The 27,710-nt window shown below is 36.4% G+C and overlaps 1 protein-coding gene across 2 annotated transcripts in view; it reads left to right on the top strand.

The window, feature by feature from the left end:
• Window positions 1-27,710, top strand: part of Chchd3 (coiled-coil-helix-coiled-coil-helix domain containing 3) — a 269,961-nt gene that overhangs the window by 98,680 nt on the left and 143,571 nt on the right. For both annotated transcript variants that reach the window (XM_013021712.1, XM_013021713.1), the window contains exon 4: window positions 2,171-2,288. In XM_013021712.1, the coding sequence (XP_012877166.1) occupies window positions 2,171-2,288 (118 nt within the window). The remainder of the gene's footprint in view (window positions 1-2,170; window positions 2,289-27,710) is intronic.

The following is a 27,710-nucleotide window of genomic DNA, read 5'->3' as shown; positions in this document are numbered from 1 at the left end:
CTGGTGTGTTCACTAACCTCGTCCAACTGCTGCTCCGGAGTAATTTCAGTGACTTCTAATTCTTATTATTCTCTTACATGTCCAGTAGAAAGAGTGTGCTGGCATCATTGATGTTGCTGAATTGACTGTATGGTATTTATAAGGTAGCTTAGAGAAATTTGGTTTGCATATACATCATTGTTGTGCTGTTGATTTGGAAGATTTTTAGAGATTACTTTTGGTTTCCCTCATTTGTAGTAATTATTATATGCCTAGGATAGTCCTGGCAGAGAATCATAAAAACTCAATAGCTGTGTACATATGACCATACAAAATATGATGCTAATTGAAAAGCACTCCAAGACATGGAGACAAAGGTCTTTTTTTTTTTTTTTGCCTTTTTTGGGGGTTGTTGACCTTGTTGTCACCAATGTACTGTATCTAGTTCTTCTTATTTTATTCCATTTTTCTTTTTCCATTGGTTTATCCCTGGCAATTACTGTATTTGATTTGTACCCTGCTTCTTGTATATGCAGTTTTCTGATTTGGGCAAGGGAAGGGGAATAACAGAATGCTGAAACAAGGATAAAGGATGACCCATTGCCTCACAAGACACTATGTGGGAAATAAACTTTACAACATTGGGGGAGGGGGAGGCTGAGGGGGGAGGGGGAGGATAAGGGGAGGGAGGGGGAGGATGAGGGGGGAGGAAAAGGGATAGTTGGAGAAAAACAAAGGAGTAGGTAACAATGTTTGACAAGAAATGTACTCTTATCTTACTCATATAACTGTAACTCCTCTTTACAATAAAATAAAAAAAGATTATTTTCACATTAGATAATCTCAAAGTTAAAGTTTTAATTTGTTTCTATTCATTAGACATAAAACTACATGTGAAGTTTACTTTTTAGGGGAGAAAGTTATGTTTTTTAGGATACTTTTTTCTGTTATAATTTATTTCTGAGAATTCCAGGTTATAAGGATGATATGGCAATTCAAAAATAGTAACAGGAAATTTTACATTCTTAAGTCCTTTTCAAGAGTCTTTTTAAGACTGGAATTTGATGGTTAGTACCAAGTAGGACTTACTGCTTTTCATTCATACTTTAGAATTTGTTCACAATTACATCAACAGAACAATTTACTTTTTCCTTTTAAAGCACAGCTCATACCTTTGAGGATATGATGGTCTAGAGACAAGGTTATTCTCTGAGAGAAGAAAGGCAATCAGAAAATCTTTGTCCATGAGATTAGGCTGAAATGTTCTCTCATTCAGTGATACCGAATGCCTTTCTGTGCCAAGTATCATGCCAAATTGGTGCCAAAGTAATTTCTTTTTTATCAGATACAATGAGTTTTAATCTAATTGTGTGATGAGGCTACTGACAAACTTCAAACAATTGTTTGCTTCATTAATAGAATGTGTTGTGTGTAGGTCCACAGCAGATGCAAGGGTCTGCTGTCTCATGGTGCTGGACCATATCTGGGATCCTACGTCAAGTTTGGAGCTACACCTAACTCTACCTAGTAACAGTCAGGAAAATACTGGATTCATTCCAGAAGGGAGGAGCTTTCTTGATAAAATGTTTGTTGTATTTGTATATGAGGATTGTTACAAAATGGGAGAAATACATTGGCTAGAAAAATGCCTTCGTTGCATTACTAGATCATCCCTGCTATAAGGTGAGAGCCATTGGGCAGAATGTTTTCAGCTTTTCTTTTCAATCACCATATCCTCATTTCTTACACAGTGCCTGGCACAAAGTCAGCAAAAATTGGGCTGGGTCAATTTTGAGAAGAAAGATAATGATAATCTCAAGTGCTCATCATCACAGAGATGGCTTGCTAGGTTCATCACTTAAATTTGCAGGGAGCACCGGGAGATGTCAATGATGGAATTTTCAGGTGGAAAACTTCAGTTTTAGCTAACAACTTTGTAAAACTTAGATATATCTGGTAGCCTTATTGATAAGCTTCTTCAGGGATTTGATTTTGTTTTTGTTTTTATTTTTTCGAAATGTGGATAGAGACTACATAGAGGTTTACTTTTATATCTACTTTTTCATATATATTGTGGGCCAAGATGATTTTAGCTATTGATATTTATGAGTATATGTTTCTTTTTATTTAACATAAAATAAGTAAGTCAACTAACAAAATATTCTAAGGTAGACCTCTCCTGTCTTCATAGATTCAAGCAAGCCAAGGAGCTGGAGCGAGAGAAGGCTGCAGCCAATGAGCAGTTAACCAGAGCCATTCTTCAAGAAAGGATATCAAGTGAGCAGGAGCGCTTGAAGGCAAAGCACCTGGTGAGTCTAAGAATTTTATTAAACATATCTTGCCTTCAAGGAAATCCCTGGTGTTTGGGAAAAGCCTATTTTTAGTGTTGATAATATGTACACATGTTCCCTTGGCTGAGATTTTCTGAAGTTTTGCCTTTTCCAAGTAGCTGACAATTTAAGATTTTTACCACCAAGGTCTTCAAAGCAGGTGACTTCAGAAGTATTGAAGTCAGGACCAGCACACAAATTCATGCACGTTTGTCAGGCCTGGAAGCATATTATTCCTTTGCTTGTTTCCCCTTTACTTTTGGTCTGATTATCTTTAAAACCAGTGGGTTAGCAGCTTCACCTGCCTTCTTCTACTTCTGGCAACTTCCACATGCTAGTTCAGGAGACTTAAGCTGGGTGAATTAAGCTTTAGTTAGTCACTCTCTGTGCTTAAAAAGGCCTTGGGGAATAATCTTTTCCTTGAACTAGCTTTAAGGAAACTAGTTAATGTAGCTGCAACCCCAGGGCTCTCTGAGGAATGGAGAATAAGTGAGACTGTTGGGCCAAATGGTCATTTCTATTCACATTAAAAAAAGCCATCCTGGGCAGAAAAGTATAGGAGACTCTTATCTCCAATTAACCTGCAAAGCTGGAAGTGGAGGTATGGCTCCAGTGGTAGAGTGCCTGTAGTAGGAAGACCCCTATTCATGCAGGCAAGCCCACCTAGTCATCTGGAGTGACAGAGCCCACCACAAAGTTGTTAACAAAGAAGCAACTTTATTGAGAAGATTCCTACACTGACCAGTCAGGGCCGCAGCACAGGCTCGGAAGCTGATACTGCGACCCCCAAGCAGCCCCCGTTCTTTGGTTTTTAAAGGCAAAATCCATGAGGTCAAGCCTGGTCATGTGCAGGTGACCAATGGGATCATAACACACACAAAGGATTGTATAGTCATACCAGACCACACACAGGTGGCTAACAGGCGGAGTTTACCGTAAGCATGTGCAAAGGGCAGGGTTTATGGGAAGCGCGTGGTGTCACCAGTTGGAACTAGATTCAACCTATCTGTTTTGTGGATCAGTCTTTATCTCAACAATCAAGGGTGGTTAGGTTGTTAAGGGGAGGGGGACCAGATGCATTTTTTCATTCCGGGAACTAGGCCCATCAAGTCTAAAATCCCTAAAACAAAGGCAAAGCTCAAAATGGAATCATACCGGCTGGGGCTCCGTCTCAGGGTCCACTTCAGTGCCAACCTTGAACAAAAAAGCCAATGAGAATTAGAGACCCCTAGTGTAAGTTCTTGTGCATGGGTGTGCATATGCTCTCTCTCTTCTCTCTCTCTCTCCCTCTCCCCCCCACCTCTTTGTCCCCCATCCCCTCCCCACCCTCCCCACCTCACACACACACACACACACACACACACACACACACACACACACACACACTTTTATAATGAACAGAGAGTTAATACTGTTCATGTTTCAGGATGGAAGAGGAGAAAAATTTTCATTTTCCATTGGATAGAAGAATCCTTGGTTGGCATTTTTCTCTGTTCTTCTTCATCTTATGACCTTTCGTATCATATTCTTTAAACATTCTTTCTGTTGGCTCTTCACCTGAATTTAGATAGACTGTCTTATTCACTTTAACATTTTTTTAAAAGCTCATTAAATATGCTTGAGTGTGAACACACATGCATATAGCAAGGCATGAAAAGAAAAAACTTTTCACAAAAAGATATTTTTACATGGAACAACAAAATGTTGCGTAATGTGATATGGTTAGAGCAGTGTGTTTTCGGCTTTCTCTTTTTACCTAATAAATCTTAAATACTTGTGCTCTTTTTAAAATTTGTTCAAACTTAGGAAACTAATATTGTCCATTCTGGGATTGTATCATATAGTTGACAAATTACAGTGCTCACAACTCCTGAATTCTACCATCTATCATAATATTGGCCAAATAAAGTACTCAAAGCACTTAGGGAATCCAAGTGGAATTTATAAGGCTGGATAAGAACTGGTTCAGAGGATGTTTTCCTGTGTTTAATGTTCTTGGATGTTTGGGTGGTATGTTGTGGCCACAGCAACATAACTGCCTATGGCATTTAGCTACTAGAAAATTCCCAACTTATTTATTAACTTTCTTCCTTATTGTTGCTTACTATTAGAGAAGATATATACATGTATTGGATAAATCAGAAAATCAATTTTAAACAGTACTGAAATCTTGAAAATTTCACAATTCAAACATAATTTATGTTAAAAATATACTTTATTTTACTTTTTATCAAATTTGCATAAGACACATATGCAGTAGGCACTGCTGTTGGGGACACAGAAGTGAGGGAGATCTGGTTGTTTTTCTGAGTCTCAAGTCTTTGTGGGGAAGATCGTTCTTACCTTGGGTTTTCTTTTACATATGTTTTTTAAGTTTTGCGTTTATAAGACCTCATACTGTTTTAGAAAAACATAACATTGAAAAAAGTAAGCAGGTAAATGCATAAATTTAGTTTTTGCAAGTTTAAGTGATTTTTCCCCCCCACCAAAATGTCACTTTTCATCCCCAGTTTCCTTTTTGTCTGAAATGCACCAGTGAAGCAATCAAGAAGAATTGATTAATTTTGTGCTGTGTGCTTTTCAGTTCTATGGGGTTTTTTTGTGCTTCAAACTGTGACAGTTGAAATTTCATGGTAAAACAGAAAAAGGTTTTGGATGTAAAGCATGGAGAAAAAATGACTAAATTAAAGGATGTAGGTAAGAATATCACTGCTGTCCAAGTGTAAGTAAGGTTCTGCTGAAGGGCAAAGGATGCAGCTGGGCTTGTGATTTTGAAATGATCAACAAGATTCCTGCTTAAAAGTTCTGTGTAAAATAACAGTGAGATTCATCACGTGGATTGTTCTGTATTACAATTAGCCAGGTGAATCAATTTGCCAGGGAACAGTGGTTATCCTGGTTTATCTTTTTTCTTTAATTGGGCACTTAACAGTAATTTAAATATTTTTCCCTTTCTTTGTGTGTGTGTGTGTGTGTGTGAAATTCAGTACTTTGTTTGTAACCTCTGTTTCAATTTTCCCTCTGGTCAAATGAGCTGTGTGCTGGTCTTCTTGCCATAGAAACGAAGCTCCAGTTATTTGGATTTGCAGAGAGTATTAGTTTGCTTTGATTGCTGGAAATTAAGCTAATGATTTTGGGCTTTTGCTTTTGAGGACTGCATAAATGCACATTTCCACCTTTTGTTTGAGGGATTTGAGCTGGTGAGGGTTTAGAATGTCTTTCTCAAGGTTACTGCTTGAGAACTAGATTTGGTCTCTGTCTCCAAGTCCCGTTCTTTATAACTCTTCCTCAGTGAAACAGCACCTCCGCACAGGTGAGGGCAGAGGCACGTGGTGCCCATTTGCTTCCTGTGCTTTTGGGTTCAGCAGACCATACAGTTGCTAAGACAGAACATAGCTGTGTTCTCTTCTCCTGTTCTTTGTCATTGCTTGTAATACTGCTTTCTGTATTATAGCTTTATGATTGTCAGATGGAACACCACAACCCAATGAAGAAGTTCTTAATGAGATATTCTGTGGAGTGGCAGGACAGTTTCTTCAGTGGAGAAGGGGAAGCGTGTTTTGTTTCAGTGTGTCAGCACAATGAAGGAATCGTTGTGCAGAGTACAGACTTAACATTGCTTGCATGCATACTGACAATTGACGCAGATGGAGATATTTCTTAAACGTGCCTTCTCATTTGGGTGCCTTAGAGAAACATATATTGTTGCTCTGATACTAGAGGGCTTGTAGTAGATAATAGTGCATATTCTGGAGGTGGAGATTAAATTTTACTGTCAAGATTGGGGAACCAATCCAGAGAACCCAATGTAGAACCCATTGCAGTTCACATAAGCTGCCTTTTACCCAAGTGCCTGTCTCAGACTGTGTGACCTTGTTGACAAAGTGATTAGAGAAGAAGACAACACAACCGAGTAGAATGCTATTGAAATTCTTGCCGACATTAATCATATTTAATGACAGCTGTGGGGAGCAACTCTGCTTAGAATGTGTTGTCATGTTTTCATTTTAAATGTGCTTTTAGAAATTCATCAAGTTGCTTGCAAACTGGTTGGCTCCGGGCAAGTCTTGGTGAGTAGTGTCCTATGTGGTAGCCCTGCCACGAATAGCTTATTGACAACCTATCACTTGAGTCATTACGGGTGTCCAGGTGAGATATGGAAAGCACTGAGTAAAAATCCATAGGTAACTAAAGTGCAAAGGGCTAGTTATAATTCCATCTCTTCATAATGACTTGGCATTTATTGTTAATATATTTGCTTCCTGGCCGGGTTGGAAATGAACTGTCATTAGGGCCCTGAAATTTTATTGAACCGACATCATAATCTCATTTCCTACTGAAGAGGCTAAGAAATATCACCCTTGCTGTTTGCTTTAACCTGTAACAAATTAAAAGTTTAACATAAGCACAATCAAGTCTGTCAGTCCTTACAGACCCTAACTAAGGGTTTTGTACATTAGGTTTTGAATGAGACTTGAGGACCGATGAGCTCTTTCTTCTTGTTTCAGCAGCCAAGCTTTCCAGTTTGCCAGCATGGCAAGTCTCACAACTGTCACTTCCAATACCACCCTGTGAATTGCTTTCACCTTATAGTGTATGGACCTATGGCCTAGTAAATTCAGCAGGAAATTGAATAGCAGTTTACTGTGTGATATATACCATGTGCAAGCAGAGTTACTTCATCTTTGTGACTTGGACATTAACGAACATTCCAGCTCATAGTTATTTCTTTACTGTATACCTGCTTTTATTGTTTAGACATGATTTCAAAATGGAACTTAGTTATGCCCTTCCTGTGTTCTTGACGATCAGAAATATGCTCTGCTGATGTGCGTGTATGTGTGTGTATATGTGTGTGTGTGTGTGTGTGTGTGTGTGTGTATTATGAAGGGGAAATAACTCTGGGGCTATTCCCTTGTGGCCCTAAAGACATTCACCATTTTGTCCAATATGACTTACTCTTCTCTTTTCTTTGCTAACTACAGTTTAAGGATGACTTCTCTTGAAAATACCAAGGGGCAGAATTACCAAATGAAGTAAGGTCTGCATTCTCTAGAGAGCAGGAATCTGTTTACCAACCTGCAGTATTTATTACATACCTCATTTAGCTCATTCATCATCTTAATAGAAAAATGAATCATTTTAGATGATTCTGAAATAATTCGAGGTAAGCTACATAGCCCCAGGCAGAGTGTGATTTACTCAGCACCAAGCTACTTTCAAGAAATATAATGGAATGATCAGCACCAATAAGTTATGATTACTTATGGGAAACTTATCAGATGTCTTCATTGTCACAGAAATTTGTTGATTAAACTTTTTGAATTTTCTAACTAGCTTTCCCCATCTTTCATTTTTATGACAGATGATTACAAACTTCCATAGTTATGGGTCTAAATATCCTCTGCTTATTACAAAAACTGATTCTAAATTTAACTCCAAAGTTAGGCCTAATATTCTCTTGAGAAGAAAGATTCCTAATCATTACCCGTTATTGAAAATGATAAAACCTACTCAATACACATTTTCTGCTTAAAATTAAGCATTATACTTTTATCATTTCCTTACCCCTGTGTATATACCTACGTTAAAGTCCATTCTTTCTTTTGTAGAACACATATTTGATTCTGAGGAACACAGCTAACCAGTCTCCTAGAACTGTAGCTTCAAACCTGGAGGAATCACAACTGTTCCTAGCTAGTGTCATAAAGCACATTGACTTTATTCAGGACCAGAATCTCAGCAAAAATAACAGTACTGTTCATTTAGTCAGAAGCTTTCAGATCTACTATCTCTTTTGATATTTGGTATGGGAGGACATCTATCATCCCTATTACGGGCAATTAGACAAATATTCAAAGAAAGCAAATTGAAAGGTAGCACAGTAATAGTCTTAGTTATGATTCATATTTCTAGTTAGTGCTAGTAAATTTATTATTGTTGTTGTTACTACCTCTAGTGGAATGCAATCCATGATTTTAGAAAGGGTGAGGGGACTGCTAGCAACAGGCACATGCTCAGCACAGAAATTACTGCAGACATAAAAAGGTAAGTAAATATCATGGATGTGATGTGTGCGCACAGGAAGTATAAGGTGGTGTTTTAGACCTGCTCAGCACAGGGGCGGGCAGCTCTGGTAGCCAGTGAGCACATCGGGCAATGTATTCATCATTATAGCACTATCATGGAGTAAGGATAATAGAGCAACAAGACATTAGCACTGCTCATTGTAAAGTTAGTGTTGAACATGGTCTTAAGTGAAATGTTACATTGTAGAGGAATGGTTAAATGAAGTGCTTTTGTGTGATTTCAAGTTTCTCTTACGGGAAAACAACAACAACAACAGCACCAACAACAAAACACCAAGGTAGGGCCAAGGGGCAAGGGTAGATGAATAAAGGGGGAAAAGTAGGGAGAATGAAGTCAAGAACTCACAAGAAAAGTATGGGAAGGAGCCAGTTGAAAGGGGGTGGGAATGGTGGAAGAGGAGACAATGAGCAAGCTGCACTGAATTCATAAACTGGTTTGGGATGGCACTGCCTGTGTACAACTACTTAAAGATAATAAAAAATAAAAATAGTAACATCAAAAATAAAATCAGCAGACATAAAAATATGTTGGCTATGATCTCCTGTATTTTGGGAGAGGTGGTTGATCTAAATACAGGGACCTGGTATGTAGCAGCTATCCATTTTTCTTTATTTTTTTCTTTTTTAAATATATTAATTTTATTAGCATCATTCTGTAAAAACTTGTCTACAGAAACCAAAAATTGCATTGTTGATTTGAGGATATATACAAATATTTCTTATTTAGTATAATTTTTGTATTCACCTGGGGACACAAATTAGTAGTTAAATAGAAAATTAACTATGTCCATAATCAATAGATATTCACAAAATTTACTAGTGACAGAATGACATTTTCCCTGAAGTGTACCTGACTTACAAAAGAAATTTCCTAAAACCTAATACTTAGTAAACTCAACATAAATTGTGTCTGGTACTTATTTACATATTTTAAAAATTTATTTCAAGGTGATATACAGAGGGGCTGCAGTTACCCCTGCCTCATTATCTTCTGCTTTCCCTCCTCACCCCAGACACCCCTCTCCCAAACTGTAACATTCATTTCAAACATAGTGTCTTGTGTGTATCAAAAATAAAATCAGACATAAGCAATATGTTGGCTATGATCTGCCATATTTGGGGAGAGATGGTTGACCTAGATGCAAGGACCTGGTGTGTAACAGGTATTCATTTTCTTGTCTTCACAAAAAAATACTCATAAGGACACATTTCTCTTCTTCTTAAACTTTGCAGTGTGAAGTCTTTGTTATCAGGAGAGAGAAGAAATGATTTGTTGTTTTCTTACCTAGGATAATAAAGGATGTTTGTTAAGGAAAATAGAGAAAGACTTACTGTAATAGATTAGTTTTAAAAGTAAATGTAATGTATGTTAGTAGTGTCTACTCACAAAGTACAGTCAATCAATTGGATATGTTTTGTAGACTTTAATAGAAATTTAAAATGAAGATATGCTGCAGGTGTTTCTTATAAATTTAAGCTTTAAATAGAATTTGCAAAAGTACTATTGACCATTCTGGAGATTTGTTATATTAAAAAAAAGCAAATAAATATAAAGACGCAGTTATAGAATTGTTAATATGTTTTCAAATTGCACTTTCTAATCTCAAGATAGAACATTAACTAATGTTCTAAAAATTAATTTATTTCCCCCAAACAAGTTATTTCTTTTTTAACCTGGCAGAATAAAAGGAAAAACTGGTAACTGACGCTTACTTTTGCTATTGCAAAAATTCAAAACTGAGTTTAACATTACTGGAGTGAGTGAGTGAGTGAGTGAGTGAGTGTGTGTGTATTTGATATATTTGTGTTGCCCATGATAAAAGACACTAAACAAGTAATGATTTTTAACATTTATATATATATATATACTTTGACATAATTCTTAGCTTACAAAAAGGTGTGAGAATAATTCAAAAACTTAGATTTCATTTGAAACATTTATATCATATTTGTTTTATGTTTACTTTTTACATATGGATGTATTTATGTATAAATGTGTACACAGACATGCATGGGTTTTATACCCTATGCCCATTTATCTAATGTGTGTTTTTCTGTAACCAAAGGCAGTCAGGAAGTTTAATATTAATCTTATTCCAGATTCTAATTTTGTCAATTCCTCTTAAATTCATTAGCAGTTTTTCCTCCCATACATGCTATATTCTAAGTTTTCACCTTGCAGCTAGTTGACATGTCTCAGAATTCCATTTTAAGTATGATTTGCAAACAATAGGATTAAGATGAGAATATTATGTTAATTTCAGTTTGTGAATTTCTGCTGTCATTGCTGGAGGGTTTTTTTGTACGCTTTTTATTGTAAAAGTGCTGTACAGAGGGGTTACAGTTACATGAGCAAGGTAATGAGTACATTTCCTATTGAGCATTGTTGCCTAAAAATTAGGATGAGATGAGAGATGAAAGGTCTCACTCAGACATAGAGGCTAATATTCCATATTGTGGATGAGTTGAAGTAAATGTTTTCATGAACTAAAAATGATGTAGCAGGCTTCCAGGTTCTATCATTAAACCCTATTAGAAAGGGAACGCTTTTCCTATTTTTCTACAGTTGTTCTGAATAGTAATTTCATCTAAAATAGCCTTCTTTCTGTCTCTCTGTCTCTGTCTTCCAGATTCTACTCCATGTAATTTTAGGCAAATTGCTTCCTTTTCTTGATACCCTTTGTTTCCATCTGCTTAAAATGAGGACAAGGTCTCTATTGTGCTTCTCTTTAAAGTCTTTTCCCTCGATGAATAAATATATAAATACACAGGTTCTTAGAGTAAGCTAAGTTCTATGTACTTATAAATTGACTTTTCATAAAGTAATTTTGTTTTATGAATAGGCTACCAATTCCAAGAGTCACATCTATTTTAATTTGCTTTGGTTATTAAGAAAGTACATTTCAAAAATAAGAAAAATAGTAAAGTTGAAAGCCTTTATTTCCTTGGTTAAATTGGATTTTTTTTCATTGAAAACTCATTGTGATTAGTTGACATGCTTTGGTAGTAGGCACGGGGATAATGTTCTTCAGCATCACTACGGTGAGATGGTCATAATGAGGAGGTCATTTTCTTGGAAATAAGATATGGGATCGTTCTGGGAATATTGTATTTGTTGCCTTAGAATGAAAACTCAGAGAGCTTTGTTAGCAAAATAAACTTAATTTGTTATCTGAAAATGTATATAACCAAATTAAAAGGTTCTTTTTCTACTTCATATTTAAAAATAGAGATTATTAACTTATTTGCCCTAAGAATCTAGAAGACATTATTCTGAGTGAATTAGGCTAGACACTGAAAGACTGTGTGATTTTTTAATATGTGGAATTTAAAAGTAGTAGACTCAAAAGCAGAGAGTAGAGAGTGGTAGTTGTCAGAATCTGGGGATGAGATGGTATTGGTCAAAGGATACAAACTCCAGTATAAGATGAATAAGTTCTGTGGTTCTAATGTGTATAATTTTGTGGGTATTTTTAGTAATACTATCTTGTGTACTTGATATTTGCTGTATTATAGATCTTAAATGTTTCCACCATATGTGATAATGTAGCTATGAGGTGATTTTACCATGTATACATCTGTCAAAACATCATGCTGTCACCTTAAATAGAGTAATTGGTATTTGTTACTTATACTTCAATCAAGGTGGGGAAAAGGCAATAACCAGGGGTGGTAGTAGGGAGTAAATTGTGACATAAGTTTCTATAATATTGTGGGTGAACCCTAAGCTCAGAAATTCATTTTTTCAAGTTTTAAACGATTTTCATTTATTTAGTTCATTAAAAATCATAATTTTTGTGGGACCCTTGTATTTTGTGCCTTGTCCCCCACCCACCCCTTTCTAACTTGTTCTTTTTCTTTCCCAGCCCTTCCCTTGCTCCTGTTCCATTTGCAGCATATGGACAGTGGCATCTTTAGACTGTTCTTGTCATTCCTTGTCACGCATGGGTGACATTATACACTGGTGTTTGAAACTTTTTTTTTTAACCTCCATACAGAACTCAATATATTATAAAGAGACTGGCTCAGTTCCATCCTTGAAGGCATCCAAAAGAACAAGTTCTAAATACCAAGCTTCTTTGGAAGGCAGCATATTTCATTGTGTCTCCATCTTGTAGATCACCATTTCCAAGACCAGCTATAGCAGTACATATGTTATAATATTGCTTCCTGCAGCCTCTCTCCTCTCTGAATACATAGATCTATTTTGTGATCTTAGGGCACAAATGTACTACGCTTGTAGACTGACACAACAAAAGCCAGACTCAAAGTAGTCAGGTTTTGTCCTTGTAAATGACATGGTACAAATGCATGCGGTGGATTAAAAATATGTTCACTCTGACAGAAATCTTTTTATGTGAAGGGAAAAAGTGTCCATCAATTCTGATGGCAACAAAGGTGGCTGCTACAAGGGAGAGCAACTTGCCAGGACCGCATGTTTCTCAAGCTCCGTTCTGGAAACACATTTGTTTCTTGATTCTCAGCTTTGAGTTGGTTATAATCTTGTCTTGGCACGCACGGTTTCCAGAATACATCAGTTTGCATGTTTCTTTGGCTTTTTCTCAAGATTTATGAAAGGGGTAAGATTTAGCTTTTTGTCTGGCAAGTAACAAAGCCTGTTTGAGATCCCTAATCAATAATTGTAAAATAACTAGAAATTGATCCATGCCAGCTGTAAAATCTATCCATGCATTTCTATTAAGGTTCATCATTAGATTGAAGCTGTGCAGAAGGCATTTCTGTCCTCTACCCCCATCAGATCACCAAAAGACAGAACAGAAGCAGGTAGCAAACAACTCTGCATTTTTAAGAGAATGTTCTTACAGGGTTCACAGTTTCATACAAGGCTCTGGGGGCATTTCTCCAGATTTATAGTCATATTTTGCAGAAGGCTGAAAAAGTTCCTGATGTGTATGTGTATAACCTAATTTGGGGATCAAATCTCATTTTGTTTGTAGGTGGAATAATGATGCGATTTGATACTGCCAGATTATATCCTCTAGAATATACTTTTCACTGGCTTGGCATGACCTTTCTCTCCTCTCTATTCTTGCTTTCCTTTAATCCTCTTCAGAGGAAAGTGTAGATGCATTTAGATGGACAAGACCACCATTGATATTGGCATACTCCTTGATCAGATGGTATTTGAGGGAGGTTACTGCTCCCTTTCCAATGTTCATAATAATATTTCGTAGCTTGTCAAGTTGCCACCCTGTCCCCACCAGGATGATATAAGGCGTAAAGGTTCTAATTGACTGCGCATTTATATTGGGGCTCACAGGTTGCAGTAAAATGATTACATTTCAAAATAAGAGAGTAATAGTTTTCCTGGGATAAGCCTGAAAACATAGTCAGTAGCTCCAGAACAGAAATTGCTTGTAGCTGACTTGAATATTTGTATATGATTAAAGAAAGGATACAGCAATACTTACTTTTCAAGAGTTAAAGTTTTAAATATCATGATAAATGTTTACAATATGATGCTTAGTAGATTAAAATAATGTTTTTCTTCGGTATCTACATATCAGCATAGGCAGAAAATTTAGTAGTGAGTGTATATTTTTTACTTTCTTTCAGGCATTTAGAACATATTTCTGTGTTTACCTGAGTCTCAGAAATAGATATTAATTTCACAAAAGTAATTAAACAAAACCATTAATTCTTACTTAGAAGAATCTAAGAAGAGAGTCTAATAAGAAGAATCTAAGAAGAGAGTCTAATATATAGAAGGAAGAAGAGATTAAGACAGTTGTCTGTCCTGCCCCGGCCACATCTAACAACTGAATTGCACCAGTAGGTGTCTGCCTCTCATGGAATGCTTGCAACAAGCTATGTTTGCCTCGTGCCAGGATAGGTTCAGATCCTAAGTCTAATCAAATGGCCCTCCAGTTAGGATCTGGCTTTCTACCCACATGGTCTGCAGAAAGAACACCTTAGTTGGAAGGCCCCATGTGGCTCTTCTCCCTGGCAGATGTGATTCATATTTTAAAGCAATAGTTTGGCCTTTTGGTTGATTAATAGGTCTCTACAAACTTGTCTGTTGACAGACTGGGCTTTCAGATGTACAATACCGATTCCACTCAACATATTATTGTTTTTAAAGCTCTATTTTTTATTTTATTTTATATTTTACTAGCTTATATTAATTGTACAAAGGAGTTCATTGTGATATTTTCATACATGCACACAATGTACCCCAAGCAAACCTACTTCATCTGTTGCTTTCCTTATTCTTCCTGTTAAGGTCCCGCAATAGCTGGGCTGATGCTTGATGAAACATCTGGATACCATGGTATAGCCAAGTTGGCATATTAAATGAATGGTAACAATGACCGTCTGTTCTTTATAGATGAAAAACCTCAGAAGTTCTTTTTGCCCTTTCTGGCTGATATTGTAGAAAACTAGATGATTGCATTTGTGACAACAAGGCACCAGTAGCTGCAGGATGTGAAGGATTTTCTTCCTCCACATTGTGAGTGCAGGACATTTTGTGAAAATGGAGAAAGACAGTGATCGAAGAATGTCACCTCCAGACCCCTAGTATACACGTACTTTGCAGCTTGACATTTCTGGTGTGTCTGCCAGGATTTGGGACTTTATAACTCAACAGGGCTAGTCCACAGTCCTCCCAGTTGACTCCTCCGAGTTGCATACTTTCTTTTTTTTGGTCAGTTGTAGGGCTTGAACTCAGGGCCTGAGCACTGTCCCTGGGCTCTTATTACTCGTTCTACCACTTTGAGCCACAGCTACACTACTGGTTTTTGAATGACTCCTGCCCTAAATGGCTCCTCAGTAGCCATGACAGTCCTGTGCTTTTCTGGGTTGGGGCTGTACCCATTGAACAGTTGGGCCTGCAGATGGGCTCTGCTTCTCTGAATATTGGAATCCCCTTTTCCTTGAGATGCCAAAGGTGGCTCAGGAGAGCACTATAGTTTCACCTTGGTGGCATTGCCCCTTCCTTTCGCCCTGCTGATCACTCCTCACAAATGTCTCTCTGGATGCTTGCTTCAGGATTACCCCTGCCCTGACCCTGTTTCTGGAAAATGTAGCATCTAACAATGGCACTGTCTTCAGATTCTCCTACACTTGGAGGGCCCACAAAAAGTATTAGTGTTGTGTCCATACACTTCCCCTTAAAATAGAGCTGTGTCATATGACATAGATGATGCCTAAATTATCAAATTATCTAGTTGAATAGCAACCCCTACTTATTTATTAACCTATGAGTTTCATGCATTCCCTCTGTGTCAGCGGCAGGGGCAGAAGATGGAGCAGAGTCCTTGCTCTAAATAGTGCAGAATGGCTACAATGGACACCATTATGTATAAAATAAGACAGATTCATGAGTGCTTCTGGAGCATGAGGCAGAGATGTGTGCTTCTCTCACTCTGTGCTGTGTGGAATACCCCCCTTGCTTTCTATTCTACCCCTCAGTCCTCCCTTTCAAGCTATGGCATAAATAGCTCCTTTGTAAATCCTTCCTGATTTCCAGATTCAGACATGATCAATCCTTTCCATGTTTGCAAAACATCTTGTTTATAATCGTTTTATGACTAGAATGATTTATAAATAACTTGTCATCCAATGACAGAAGGCCAATGGAGACTTTCTTAAATATGGTGAAGCAACACATAAATGGAGATGTTCCAGGCAAACCCAGACATATGAATGTGACCTATTTGTGACCTTTAACCTCTGTAGCAATAAAATATAGTCGGATCAAGTATATGTTCCCATTTTATTTTATTTTTTTGGGTCCGGTCGTGGGGCCTGAACTCTGGGCCTGGGTGCTGTCTCTCGGCTCTTCCGCTCAAGGCTAGCGCTCTACCACTTGAACCACAGCTCCACTTCCGGCTTTTTTTCTTTTTGCTTATGTAGTGCTGAGGAATCGAACCCAGGGCCTTATGCATACAAAAGCGCTCTACCACTGAGCCACCTTCCCAGCCCAACCTTTTATTTTAAAGTGAGTTCTATTGTGGAAGTAGAAGGTACAGAAAAGGAGCATGGATGCCATTTATCCTTGGAATTCTGTACTGGATAAATGTTTAGTAGGAGGTCACTAGAGCTTGCTGAGTAGAATTTTTGCTTTCCTTCATGGGTATCAGAAGTTGAGCAGACTTCCTTGGCAGCCTACAGAGAGAAGATTAGGCCTAACAGACAGAGAAAGGACCAGGGAGACTCAGCTGCAGAGTGGCTCTTTGTATTATTCCATGGTCTAAATCTTGGGAAGTGGCAGTCTGGACCTGCTCTGGGCTGCAGTGATCGAGTGAAGTCGGGCGTCCTCAGAGGCTGTGTAGAAGGTGGTGGAGTCATGGCTTCTGGGTGATCATGTCAGTGGTTACAGGCACCTATCTGGGACAAAAGTACAGCTTCCTCTGAGGCAGGAAGGAGGTAGGTTGGTAACAGGGCCCTATTTCTACTTACTGTGGTTTGTATCTTCAGTCTTCATTCACTCCGAATGCCTCTTGGCAATCTATTAAACTCATAACATTCAAGAATATTATAATCACTTAGTAAGGCCACTGCAGTTCTTTTTACAGACTGTCATCAAGGAATTCCCATGATGTAGAGTCTAGATGACATTAGTTCACAGGCTTTTACATATAAATGAAGGTCTTGCCATTTAAACAAGCCTTTTCAATGGCCAGAGTAGGCTGCTGCTATTGGTATAATGAAGTGGAGTACTGAATAAAATATTGAGTTTATTACTACATGGTTCTAAAATAAGTAAATAATGGGTACATTGACTTCTACTTTATAGACCCCTATAAGAGCCCTCTGTCAAACAGCCCAAAGGTCTTTGTCATTATTCTTCGGTGCTGAGGGGCCAACTTCGATAGAAAAGGTAGACATTTAAAACCTTTTTGTGAGTAATGAGCATTTGGTTTTTACTGCAGTCTATAATTTGACTCAATTGGCAAACTGTTAGTGCAAACTTCTGAGCCTGGAGTATTATAACACTTTTTTTTATCAGACACCTGTGATCAGCAAACTCTATATGGCCTGAGTTTATTATATTTGCTATGAAAGTGAACTTATCATCTATCCATTCAGGGCTGGCTTGGGTACTTCCCCCTCTGTAGTTAAAAATCCCTTTGGTTTTATATTCCCTTCCTGGACAGGATAGTTTATTGTTTAATTCTTTACTATACTTACTGTCCTTTGTTCACTCTTGTAAAATTTATAGCCAACTTTTAAAGGTGTGAATTTGTACCTTGTTCATGTTCTCTACCAGCTGTGGGTACAAATGCAAAAAGAAGAGCTGTCCAATAATTCTGGGATGGAAGTTCCCAGTTTTGGCTGACTATTAAAATCCTCTGTCAAAGGGCACATTTCTCAGCTTTTTCTATATGAAAATCCAGACGACCTATTTTATTTCTTATGTGCTGGTCCTGGGCTTGAGCTCTGGGCCTGAGCTTGAACTCTGGGCCTGGTTGTTGTCCCTGAGCATTTGTGTTGTGCTCAAGGCTAGCATTCTCTCATCTGAGCTACAACTCCACTTCCTGCCTGGTGATTAATTGGAGATCAGTGTCATGGATATTCCTACCCAAGCTGTCTTGGAACTCCAATCTTCAGATCATAGCCTCCTGAGAATAGCTAGTAGCGCTGGACTTCAAATGATCTTTTTCTTATGCCTTTTTAAAATAGGATCAATAGAGCTAATTTATAATAGTGCAGCATTGTATTTATTATTGTATGTATGTATGTGTATACATATCTCCATAAATACTTATATATTTCTTGATACATATATTTCCCATAGTGGCCAAATCTGTCTTCCCTATGAAAATGAGTGGCCAACAAATATATTGGCCAGTTGTAGAAGAAAAGATCCTTACAGAAATGATGTTCCTAGGGGTTGTAATCATGGCTCAGGTGGTAGAGCTGCAGCCAATGAATGAGAGATCATCAAACTGAGTTTGAGCCTTAGTCTGAGGGGGGAAAAAAAGAAATGATGTTTCTAGATTCTTCTTTCCTCTATACCCTCCCTCATCCCCCAAGTAAAGATAAGAATTCTACCCCCTCATTCATTCCCATGAAACAGGACTTCATTATCTTATGTTGGAGAAGCATGTGAAGTTTCCTCCGTGGTCTTTTCAAGGCTTAATTCTAATCACGTTGTTAAAATAATATTCCACTACTTCTGATTTTCCTAATTATCATGCCGATAAACAGTGGGGATCATGACATTAGAATAAGTGAGTAGCTTACGATTTTTGCCTCAGAAAGAGAAACTCTTGCTGTTTTCCTCCCCCCTTGAGCAACACAGCAGTAATAAATGAGCAAGTCCAGAGTACTTTATGATAGATACTTAATGGTGCTGTGCCTCAGCCAACAGGCCTGTTTCCACAGCATCTGTCACAATTCAGAGTCATTAGCATACCTTTAATGGTTTCTTTTCAAAATAATTTCTACTAGGGCATTTAGAATACATCAAGGAAAAATATTGAGTTGTAGATGAGGAATTCTAAATGTAGACAAATGGTTTTCATTCCCTCAGATATAATTTTGATAAACCCCAAACCACATAGGAACATACTACAGAGTATATCAGCATTTAATGAACTATCTTGAAATTGTCTTCCAGGCTTTCAAAATAGTTAATTTTTTAAAATAAAGTTTAATTTCAGAAATTACAAATAAAATTACCGTGTTTCTCAGGATCTTTAATTCCATGGATGTTTAACTCCAGGACCTTTTACTTCTCTCTTCCCATACTCTGTCATAGGGTCAGTCATGCAATTGATGTGGTTCACACCTTATGAAAAAATGTTCTTCAGAGGGCCTGCCATTTTTAAAGAATACTGGTAAATATTTACCTGTTTAGTTTTGAGGGGGAAATCTTCAGAGAAGCAAATCAAGCCATCTCTTTTTTTCTGAATTGTCAAGAGTAATGAGAGAAGGTCTTCACTAGATGATTGGATTTATAATGATTCGTTTCTTTAAAAAGCAAAATGATGTTCTTTCGTTTTTTTAAGCGTGCAACCAGTACGTACTTCTAGTGTGTGTATGTGGCTATGTAAAAAATACTTCCTCGTGTTGTAGACACCTGTGAATTGCTTTCCTGCTTGATGTTTACAACAAGATTTTAAAGTGGGCAGATCAGATGGCACCCCTTTTCCCAAACCAAAACGGCCAGACTCCAAAAGGAAAGCCACTTAAGTCACATTTCCTACAGAGCTGACAGTGGAAAGGCCCCGACTTCTGAGATCTCTGATTTGTGTGTGCATGCCTGTATGCGCACAGGAGGTCTTCATACACGCATGTTGGTCTTCAGGGCCTGGGTGCTAACCCTGAGCTTTTTTGCTCCAGGCTAACCCTCTGCCACTTGAGTCATAGCCCCACTTTGGTTTACTGACTTTCCTGCCTGGGCTGGCTTTGATTTGAACTGTGATCCTCAGATCTCAGCCTTGTGAGTAGCCAGGATTACAGATGTAAGACAGTGCCCCTGAGCTGTCAGTATTAAACCCTTCCATTTACTGTGGATTTAACCCTTCTGTGCCATGCTGCTCTGGACTACTGCATCTTTTGAAGAGACTTTTTTCTTTTTTTTTGGTCTTCTTTTCTTGGTGCTTTGGAAACAAGTAGTTTTTTACATCTTAAAGCCTATTTTATTAACTTCAGGGTCTGATTTTTGTTTTTCTTACTCTTTTGAAACATTTACTTGTATTTAAATAAATGAATAAATGACGTTCATTGTTATATATGTTTAAAGTTATTGGGTAGTTTAAAATTTAGAGTTCAGTGAATTGGGAAAAGGTGCTTTCATATGTCTTTGCCTTCTCAGACAATTACTGTTACACTATTGACATAAATAACCACAGACTTAGAAGATGGATTTCCTAAGTGTAAACATTATATTGTATGTCATTCTCCTTTACAAGTTCCTAGAAAGGTTTGTGTCCTAATGTTCCAGCCAATGGGAAGGGGTGGGGGTCCGGAAAGGAGACCATGCCCCCACTTACTGAAGAAGTCTGGGAAGGAAGGGTGCGGCTCACCATTCCCTCTCATTCTGTGCACACGCAGCTAGGAAGTGGTTTTTTTTTAGGATAATAATGAGCCCTGCTAAATATCTGAAGTCCTTTTATTAATAAAGGCAAGAGGGAAATTATGAGGCGTTAACATCTGCCCCAGTTACACATGGTTTCCACAACTGATATTTGAGCTTTCTGATGCAGAGCCAATTTTCAAATGTATTTACATATCTAACATTTCTTGACAGCTTCTTTGCAGTTATAAATCATATTGACTTTTTGATTACATATATTCATTTGAAAATACCAAGTACTATTATTTTCTTAGATGTTGTGGTGCTAAAAAGTTGTCAGTAAAATCTAGAATCTTTAAATAAATTTTGAAAAGGGGTGATGGACCAAATGGAATTCTAATTACTGCACTTGATTTCAACACATTTCTCTTTCATTTGAGTCTTTCAAGGGAAAAGTGAAAGGCAACATTATCCTTGAGAAATTCTCTCTGTGCATAAGCAGCCGTTTTTAATTACAGAAAATGTCTTTAAAATCTGTTTTTGCCATTTGAAAGTTTTAGCTGTGAGAAAGTCAATTGTCAGTAGTATAATGAAGGAAAAAAAGTCATAAAGTAAAAATCCACGTACCCATTATGTTTAGTAGACATGTATTATTTGGATATTTGTGGTTAGTTGTCCATAGAAAAACTTCACTCTGGAGTTCTGGTACTCTTGTTGGTCATATAAATACAAAAGACTTAAATGTCCATCAGTTAATACCTGAAGAAGTTTGACTATAATATAATGAAAATTGTCTGAAGACTAAATAGTTCACATATATATGATTTTGGTCTACTCTTAACACAAATACTCTCCTTTCTTACAAAGGAGTCTCTTTGGCAAGTTGTTACATTTATTTTACTGGACTTGCCCTTTCTGAAAGTGTAAGCAGCCTCTTTTCTTTCTCTCCCTTCCCCTTTTTCTCTACTTTCTTGCAAGAATTGCCTTAAATTGTAAGTCCCTCTGCATATTCTCCAAGGTGATAAATCTTCATTAGCTGAGAATAGATTTGATTTTTTGGGAACAGCCAGAAGTCATTTGGAGTCAGGGCTGGTGAATGATCAAACTATAATAACATTTTCAGTTAGCTAGAAGGAGTGACTAGGACATAATAAGATCACTTTTCTTGAGATTCTAGAAGGAGGAGTCCCAAAATAGAGTTCCAAAATAGGAAATCTCATTTTGATATGTCTGTTTGATATATGTGCCTATTTCTATTTGTATTTATAGAAAATGAATATTACTAAGTTATTTTTATATTTGTGTCTTCCTCTTTCATATTGTCTGTGCCTTCAAATGATTGTGCGATAATTGTTACCCTTTAATTTTTTGTGGTTTTTAGTGATATCACATTTGAAATATAGTAATTAAAATGACGCAACACTGGAGGAAATAACATTTCACTCAATATTTAATTACATAAGTTGGCTACTTGATAGATGTTTTTCATTTGTAGTTAACATTTTAAAATTGGCAGCAAAATTTCAATACTTTAAATATAATTATCTAATCTACATCATCAGATGCAATTATATATCAAATGTTATAATTCATATTATCATTATTAACCAATATTGCTTTAAAAGTATAATCTTACAAAAGTAAATTCTGATATTTAGCAGTTACTCTAAACCCCGGAGTCTTTTAATATGTTAAATATAAAACTTGATATTTATTTAAAGAGGATTTTAATCTTAAAAAATACCACTTCTACTGGGTGCTAGTGGCTCATGCCTATAAATCCTAGCTACTCAGGAAGCTGAGATCTTAGGATTGTGGTTCAAAGCAAGCCTAGGAGGGAAAGTCCATGTGACCCTGATCTCCAGTTAACTACCAAAAAGCAGGAAATGGAGCTGTGGCTCAAAATGGTAGAACATTACCCTTGATCACAAAAGTTTGGGAACAGTACTCAGGCCTTGATTTTAAGCCCCAAGACCAGCACATGCACGCATGTGCATGCAAACACACACACACACACACACACACACACACACACACACACTCAATCAATCAATCAATCAAGAAAAAAAATCACTTCTATCTCTTGACCATGAATGGCATTTCACTTTTTAAAAGTCTATCATTTGGCAAATATTTACTTTTCGTGCTTATTGGCTATCATAAATTTCATTTTTATTTCTGTTAACTTTATAAAGTTTTAAAGGAGAGTGAAGATGCTATTGAACTTGCTTTGGAAGGAAAGCAGGTAGGGAGGATTAAAGGAAAAGACTTAGTTTGAAAGCCAAATAAATATGCTTAGATACTAATATCAAGTATGTATTGTTTCTGATTATTGTGTTACTTGGTTTATTTTCTTCCATTTTTATTATTAAAATTATGTCTTCAACTATGTCATTATAATACATGATAATTTTAAAGCATGCATAAGAATGGTAATTGTAATCATACATATAAGAAGCCATTTTTATACTTTCTTAAAGTAAAAACTATTTAATAGAAAACCCATATCTTTATTAGATTTTCTAGTATTTCAAGAGGGTGATGTTTGTCTTTCAAATAAGAACCTATTAGTTCACTTCTTTACAAGGAGTAAAGTTTAATGTCTGTTTAGCAAAAATGAATGCTGTTCACATTTATTTTCCTGGTAGACAAACTGATAAAAAGGTCAGTGGCAGTATTGTACTCTTAAATTACACAATTAATTAAGTACAACTACTTAAATACATTACTATATTGAATATATTAATATATCAATGTATATAATATATATGTTATATAATATATAATGTATTAAATATATTAAATATACTAAAATGGTTTTAAAAAGTACAGTGGCTTATAAATTTCACAACATGTTATGAAAGTTACTGTGGATTTGAAAATTTTTAAAAATTAAGAGGAAAAATAGAGTTGCTCGTTTACTCATTCACTTGCCTATTCATTTAATAAAATGTTACGTGTATTTATACATATATCCCTACATATATTCATAAAGGTATAAGCTCATTAATAATGCTATAAAATAAATAGAATCCTATCACTTTGGAACTCAATCTGATATAGATCAATGTTTGCCTTTAAATTGATCAAGATATACTATATTCATAAACTGCTTTGTTAAATGGCAACTCTTTTGTACAACTACTTAAAGATAATAGAAGAAAAGAGTTAGAATATGAGACTAATCATTTTGGGTTTAAATTCTTCACTCTCATGACCTGTAATAAGAAGATTTAATGTAAGGTTCCAAGTGGCATGGGTCTCCAGTTTCCATCAACTTAGCCTGTAACCAACTTGAGCAAGGTCACAGGAAAAGCTCCTAGTGATATCCCAGCCTCATAGTAAAACTAGGTCATTTCTGTTCACTATACTGTACCAGTCATGAGGGTACATGTTTTCACCAAATTAGGTATATTCCAAATGTGTTCATATTGCTTTGGATTTCTTACTACTCTTTTCAAGAAACATTACTTTTCAAAAAGTGCATGTATAATGAACAACTAAAATTATAGATTGTAGTTGGATTATTTCCTAATGATTAAGCATATCTTATCTATGTTAAATATAGTAATCATTGGCATGATTTTTAAAAAATGTTTGATGTTATAATGTGTCTTATGTTTATCCAGCTTGTAATTTTGAAATACGAGTTTGGACAGTGTGTGCATACAGATGGCTCTGTTTATCATTTTCACTAAAAATGTTTATCTGACCTATGTACATCTGCCCTGTGAAGATAATGCATCATAGAATTTCTAGTGTTCCTGAGCATATTTGCTAGCTGATGCTTATATATATTATTTTGAACTATCTCATAGGAGGGATCAAAACACATTATTCTAAGTTTTTAAAGCTTAATTCAGAAATGATTATGAGCCATTGGTTGAACTGGAATCTGGTGCACTGTCATGCCTTGGCTGGCCTGAACTGCAAACGCCTTTTTTGCTGTGCCTTGCAGGTAGCTAGGATTACAGGATTGAGCCACTGTGCCAGTGCTGCACTACAGTATTCTCTATGTTTTATTACAGCAGTGTATTGTGAACATTCTCTCATGATTAATAATCTTCTCTTATATCTATTTCATGTATGTATATTGCATACTTGACTGCTTCCCTGTTTTGGGTTGTGTATGGAGTTTCCATACACAAATATCAAAATGCCAAGAAGAAGATCGTATTTGCTAAATCTTAGTTGATATCTGTGCTCTATTGTCCATTTTTTTTGTGTATTTCTGGTAGTAAAATTGTTGGGTGAAAGGGTATAGTTTAATATTTCATTGTTCATATCACATATACATATACACACATTTACACTTTTCAGAAGTGTTTACCAGTTTATATTCATGCTACAATATGTGAGGATGCCTAGTTTTTCTTGTTTACTTATCAAGATCTCATTTTTGTTTGTGCTTCTTAGAAGGAAAGACATTGGAGCTAACAGACCAACAGACATATACTGCTAATTTCAATTACTTATTCTTAACCTTCTTTTCAATCTCCAGTGCTGTTTTAAAACATTTTTATAGGGGTCTCTCTCTCATTGTTTATATTTATACATTATAAGTTTTAGTCAGGTTGGTTGGATTTCTTATTTAGTCAGGTTGGTTGGATTTCTTATTTGAAAAAGTTTCTCTTCCTTTAACAGTTATTTAAATAATCACTTTAATTTTCCCTTTCATTTCAGTTTTTTTTACAATCAAATTTTTATTCACCTTGTTGATTTTGACACGCGGTATCTCACCAAGTTCTTCTATAAAAATTTCCTCATATTAGTGTTTTGAACAAGTAATTTATCCATTTTCAGATTTGTCTTGATTATTTTATGTAGAGTATACAGAATTGTGGGTTTTTCTGGTATTTAAATTCTGTTTAGTTGGCATATTTGCTAGCTCTTGAATTAGTACTATACCATTACTTATTCTAAATTCAGAGTTTAAAAAAATAAAAGTATAATTAAGAAAAGAGAGGTAGACATTTGAAGTAAGTGTGATGGGTGGAGTTAGAGAATAAACTTACGGTTCTATGGAACAGACATCATGTGTTTAACACTATACATAAAGAACTATCAAATACAGTATAATATGTACTTTAAAGATAAAAAAGTGGACATGTAAAAGATAAATTTGTTTTTGTTTTTTTTTGTTGTTCATGGGGCTTAAACTCAGGGCCTGCTGGCTGTCCCTGAGTTTTGTTTTTGTTCAAGGCTAATGCTTTGAGCCACTTCTAATTTTCTGTTAGTTAACTGGAGATAAGAGTCTCATGGATTTTCCTGCCAGGGCTGGTTTCAAACCATAATCCTCAGAACCCAACCTCCTTAGTAGCTAGGATTCAGGTGTGAGACACCAGAACCTGCAAAATAAGTCATTTTTGAGGGGAAAGCAAACTAGTATTACACATTTAGTTAGGAAAATTTCCTGAAACTGAACAATGTTGGGAATTGGATTGTAATATGTGATAAACATGAAGATAATAAGCCTAATTTGAAAGCTTGAATATCTGCAGAGCATGTATTTGTAGATGAGATAATCCTAAATAATAAAGTGTACATTTTAGATAAAATATAAAAAACATTATCAAGACAGTTCCCCAGTGATGACAATTAGTTCTCAAAATTTCTTCGCTTTTATGATTTATCTTCAAAATGAACATTATTCTGTCTTCATTAAGCATTTCAGAACTTATATCCCTTAGCTATTTGTTTTGAAATATTTATATGTAGTATCTGGTATGTATGTTTAAGCTGAATTTTTTGCTTCTAATTTAATATATGATAGATGATTGATTCCTTAGAGGATCTATCCATCTTCATTCTTTCTCTTTTTATTCTCTCTTTGCTTGCTTGGATCCCCTTTTCTCTGTTTGGCATTAAACCTTTGTTAATTATGCCTGGCTGGATATTTTGTAGCTAATGAAGACCTTTGGCAGCCAATCAGATGCCCAGTGGCCATTCATGATGTGAATTTTGTTCTTCAGAAGTATCATTACTTTGTATTGACTTATGCAGTTTATTTAGCTAAATTTTGCTGGCTTGGTCATTGACAGAATTGCCTGTTGTCTTTTTCTGAGGACATTGGGTCATATTTGTCCATGTCATGCAACAGCCTCATGTTGGTAGTACCAGTTTAGATCCTATGAGATCATTTCCAGCCCTTCAGTGTGTGTCATGTAGTCATCTTTTATAAAATAAACAGGAAAAACTGTCTGAAAAATGTCCCAATGTATAAAGCCACAGGTCCCAATAATGTGAAATTGTAGTGGGTTCTTTAGAGTCTTCCGAGAATTGCAATTACTAACACTGTGAGTAATTTTCCTTCTTCCCTAACTTATAGTTGTTAAAGAACAATTTAGAAAATTAATGCTACTGTCAAAAGTCAGGATGGTGGGATACATGCTCTGTCTCTATATGACACCATTGAAACCACAACTTTGACTAACTGTGAAAAAGGAATCTATTTTATACTCCATTAAACGGTTACACATCATCAATAATTTATATCACCCTAGTTCTTGTCTGTATCAAGGATGATAAACTACTTTGCTATGAGTATTTTTTTTTTAATGAAGGCAATACTAGAGTGGCATTCTCCTCTTCTGCCTGTTAATTTCTGCCTCGTCTTCATTAGAAATATATAGGTGTGTCTGGGAGTTTCTAGCTAGTAATTACAGGGCTGTAATAGTCATAGGCAGCCTAAGAGGAAACCAGCAGGTGCTGACTTAGGTTGATTTGCTATTTAGCTGACTACTCCATAAACACATTTGGGGCACTGTGTAATCTTTCTGTGATGTGTGTGTGTACACATGTATGCTTGTGTTGCAGCACTGCAGCTTGGGTGTGAGCACATGTTGAACGAGCATTTTACCAATGAGCTAGGCTTCCAGTCTCTGAACGTACTATTTAGAGTGTGATTACACACATTAAGTTATTCTACTGTTTGCAAGGATTGGAAAAGATATAGACATGAGAGGCCAAAAGCTGCTGTTCATAATCACTCCTGCTAGATCACCCAGCCAACTACAATTTTGGTAGAGAGATAGTTGGGTAGTACAAAAATGAACAGCAGTGTGGTGCTACTAATTTTTGGTGTCTCCTGAAATGTGAGGAACCCATTATTTTTAGGAAATCTACAGGTAGAGGTGGAGGGTTTGCCCATTGATACCGAGAGTGGAAAACTGGGAACCGAGGCATTTGCAGTTAAAGAGAAGAATCCCACGTTGAACGTGCATGCAGAAGGGTAGAGCCTGGAAGCCTCGCCTTGGAGTGGCTGTTGTGGTGCATGGCTGATAGCAAGGCTGTAGCTGTGAGCTGATGTGTAGTTCTGCTGGC

This window comes from Dipodomys ordii, unplaced genomic scaffold, assembly GCF_000151885.1.
Source record: "Dipodomys ordii isolate 6190 unplaced genomic scaffold, Dord_2.0 Scaffold56, whole genome shotgun sequence".
Lineage (NCBI taxonomy): Eukaryota > Metazoa > Chordata > Mammalia > Rodentia > Heteromyidae > Dipodomys > Dipodomys ordii.
The sequence above is the reverse complement of the archived record's forward strand: the minus strand, read 5'-3'. Positions and strand labels throughout refer to the sequence as shown.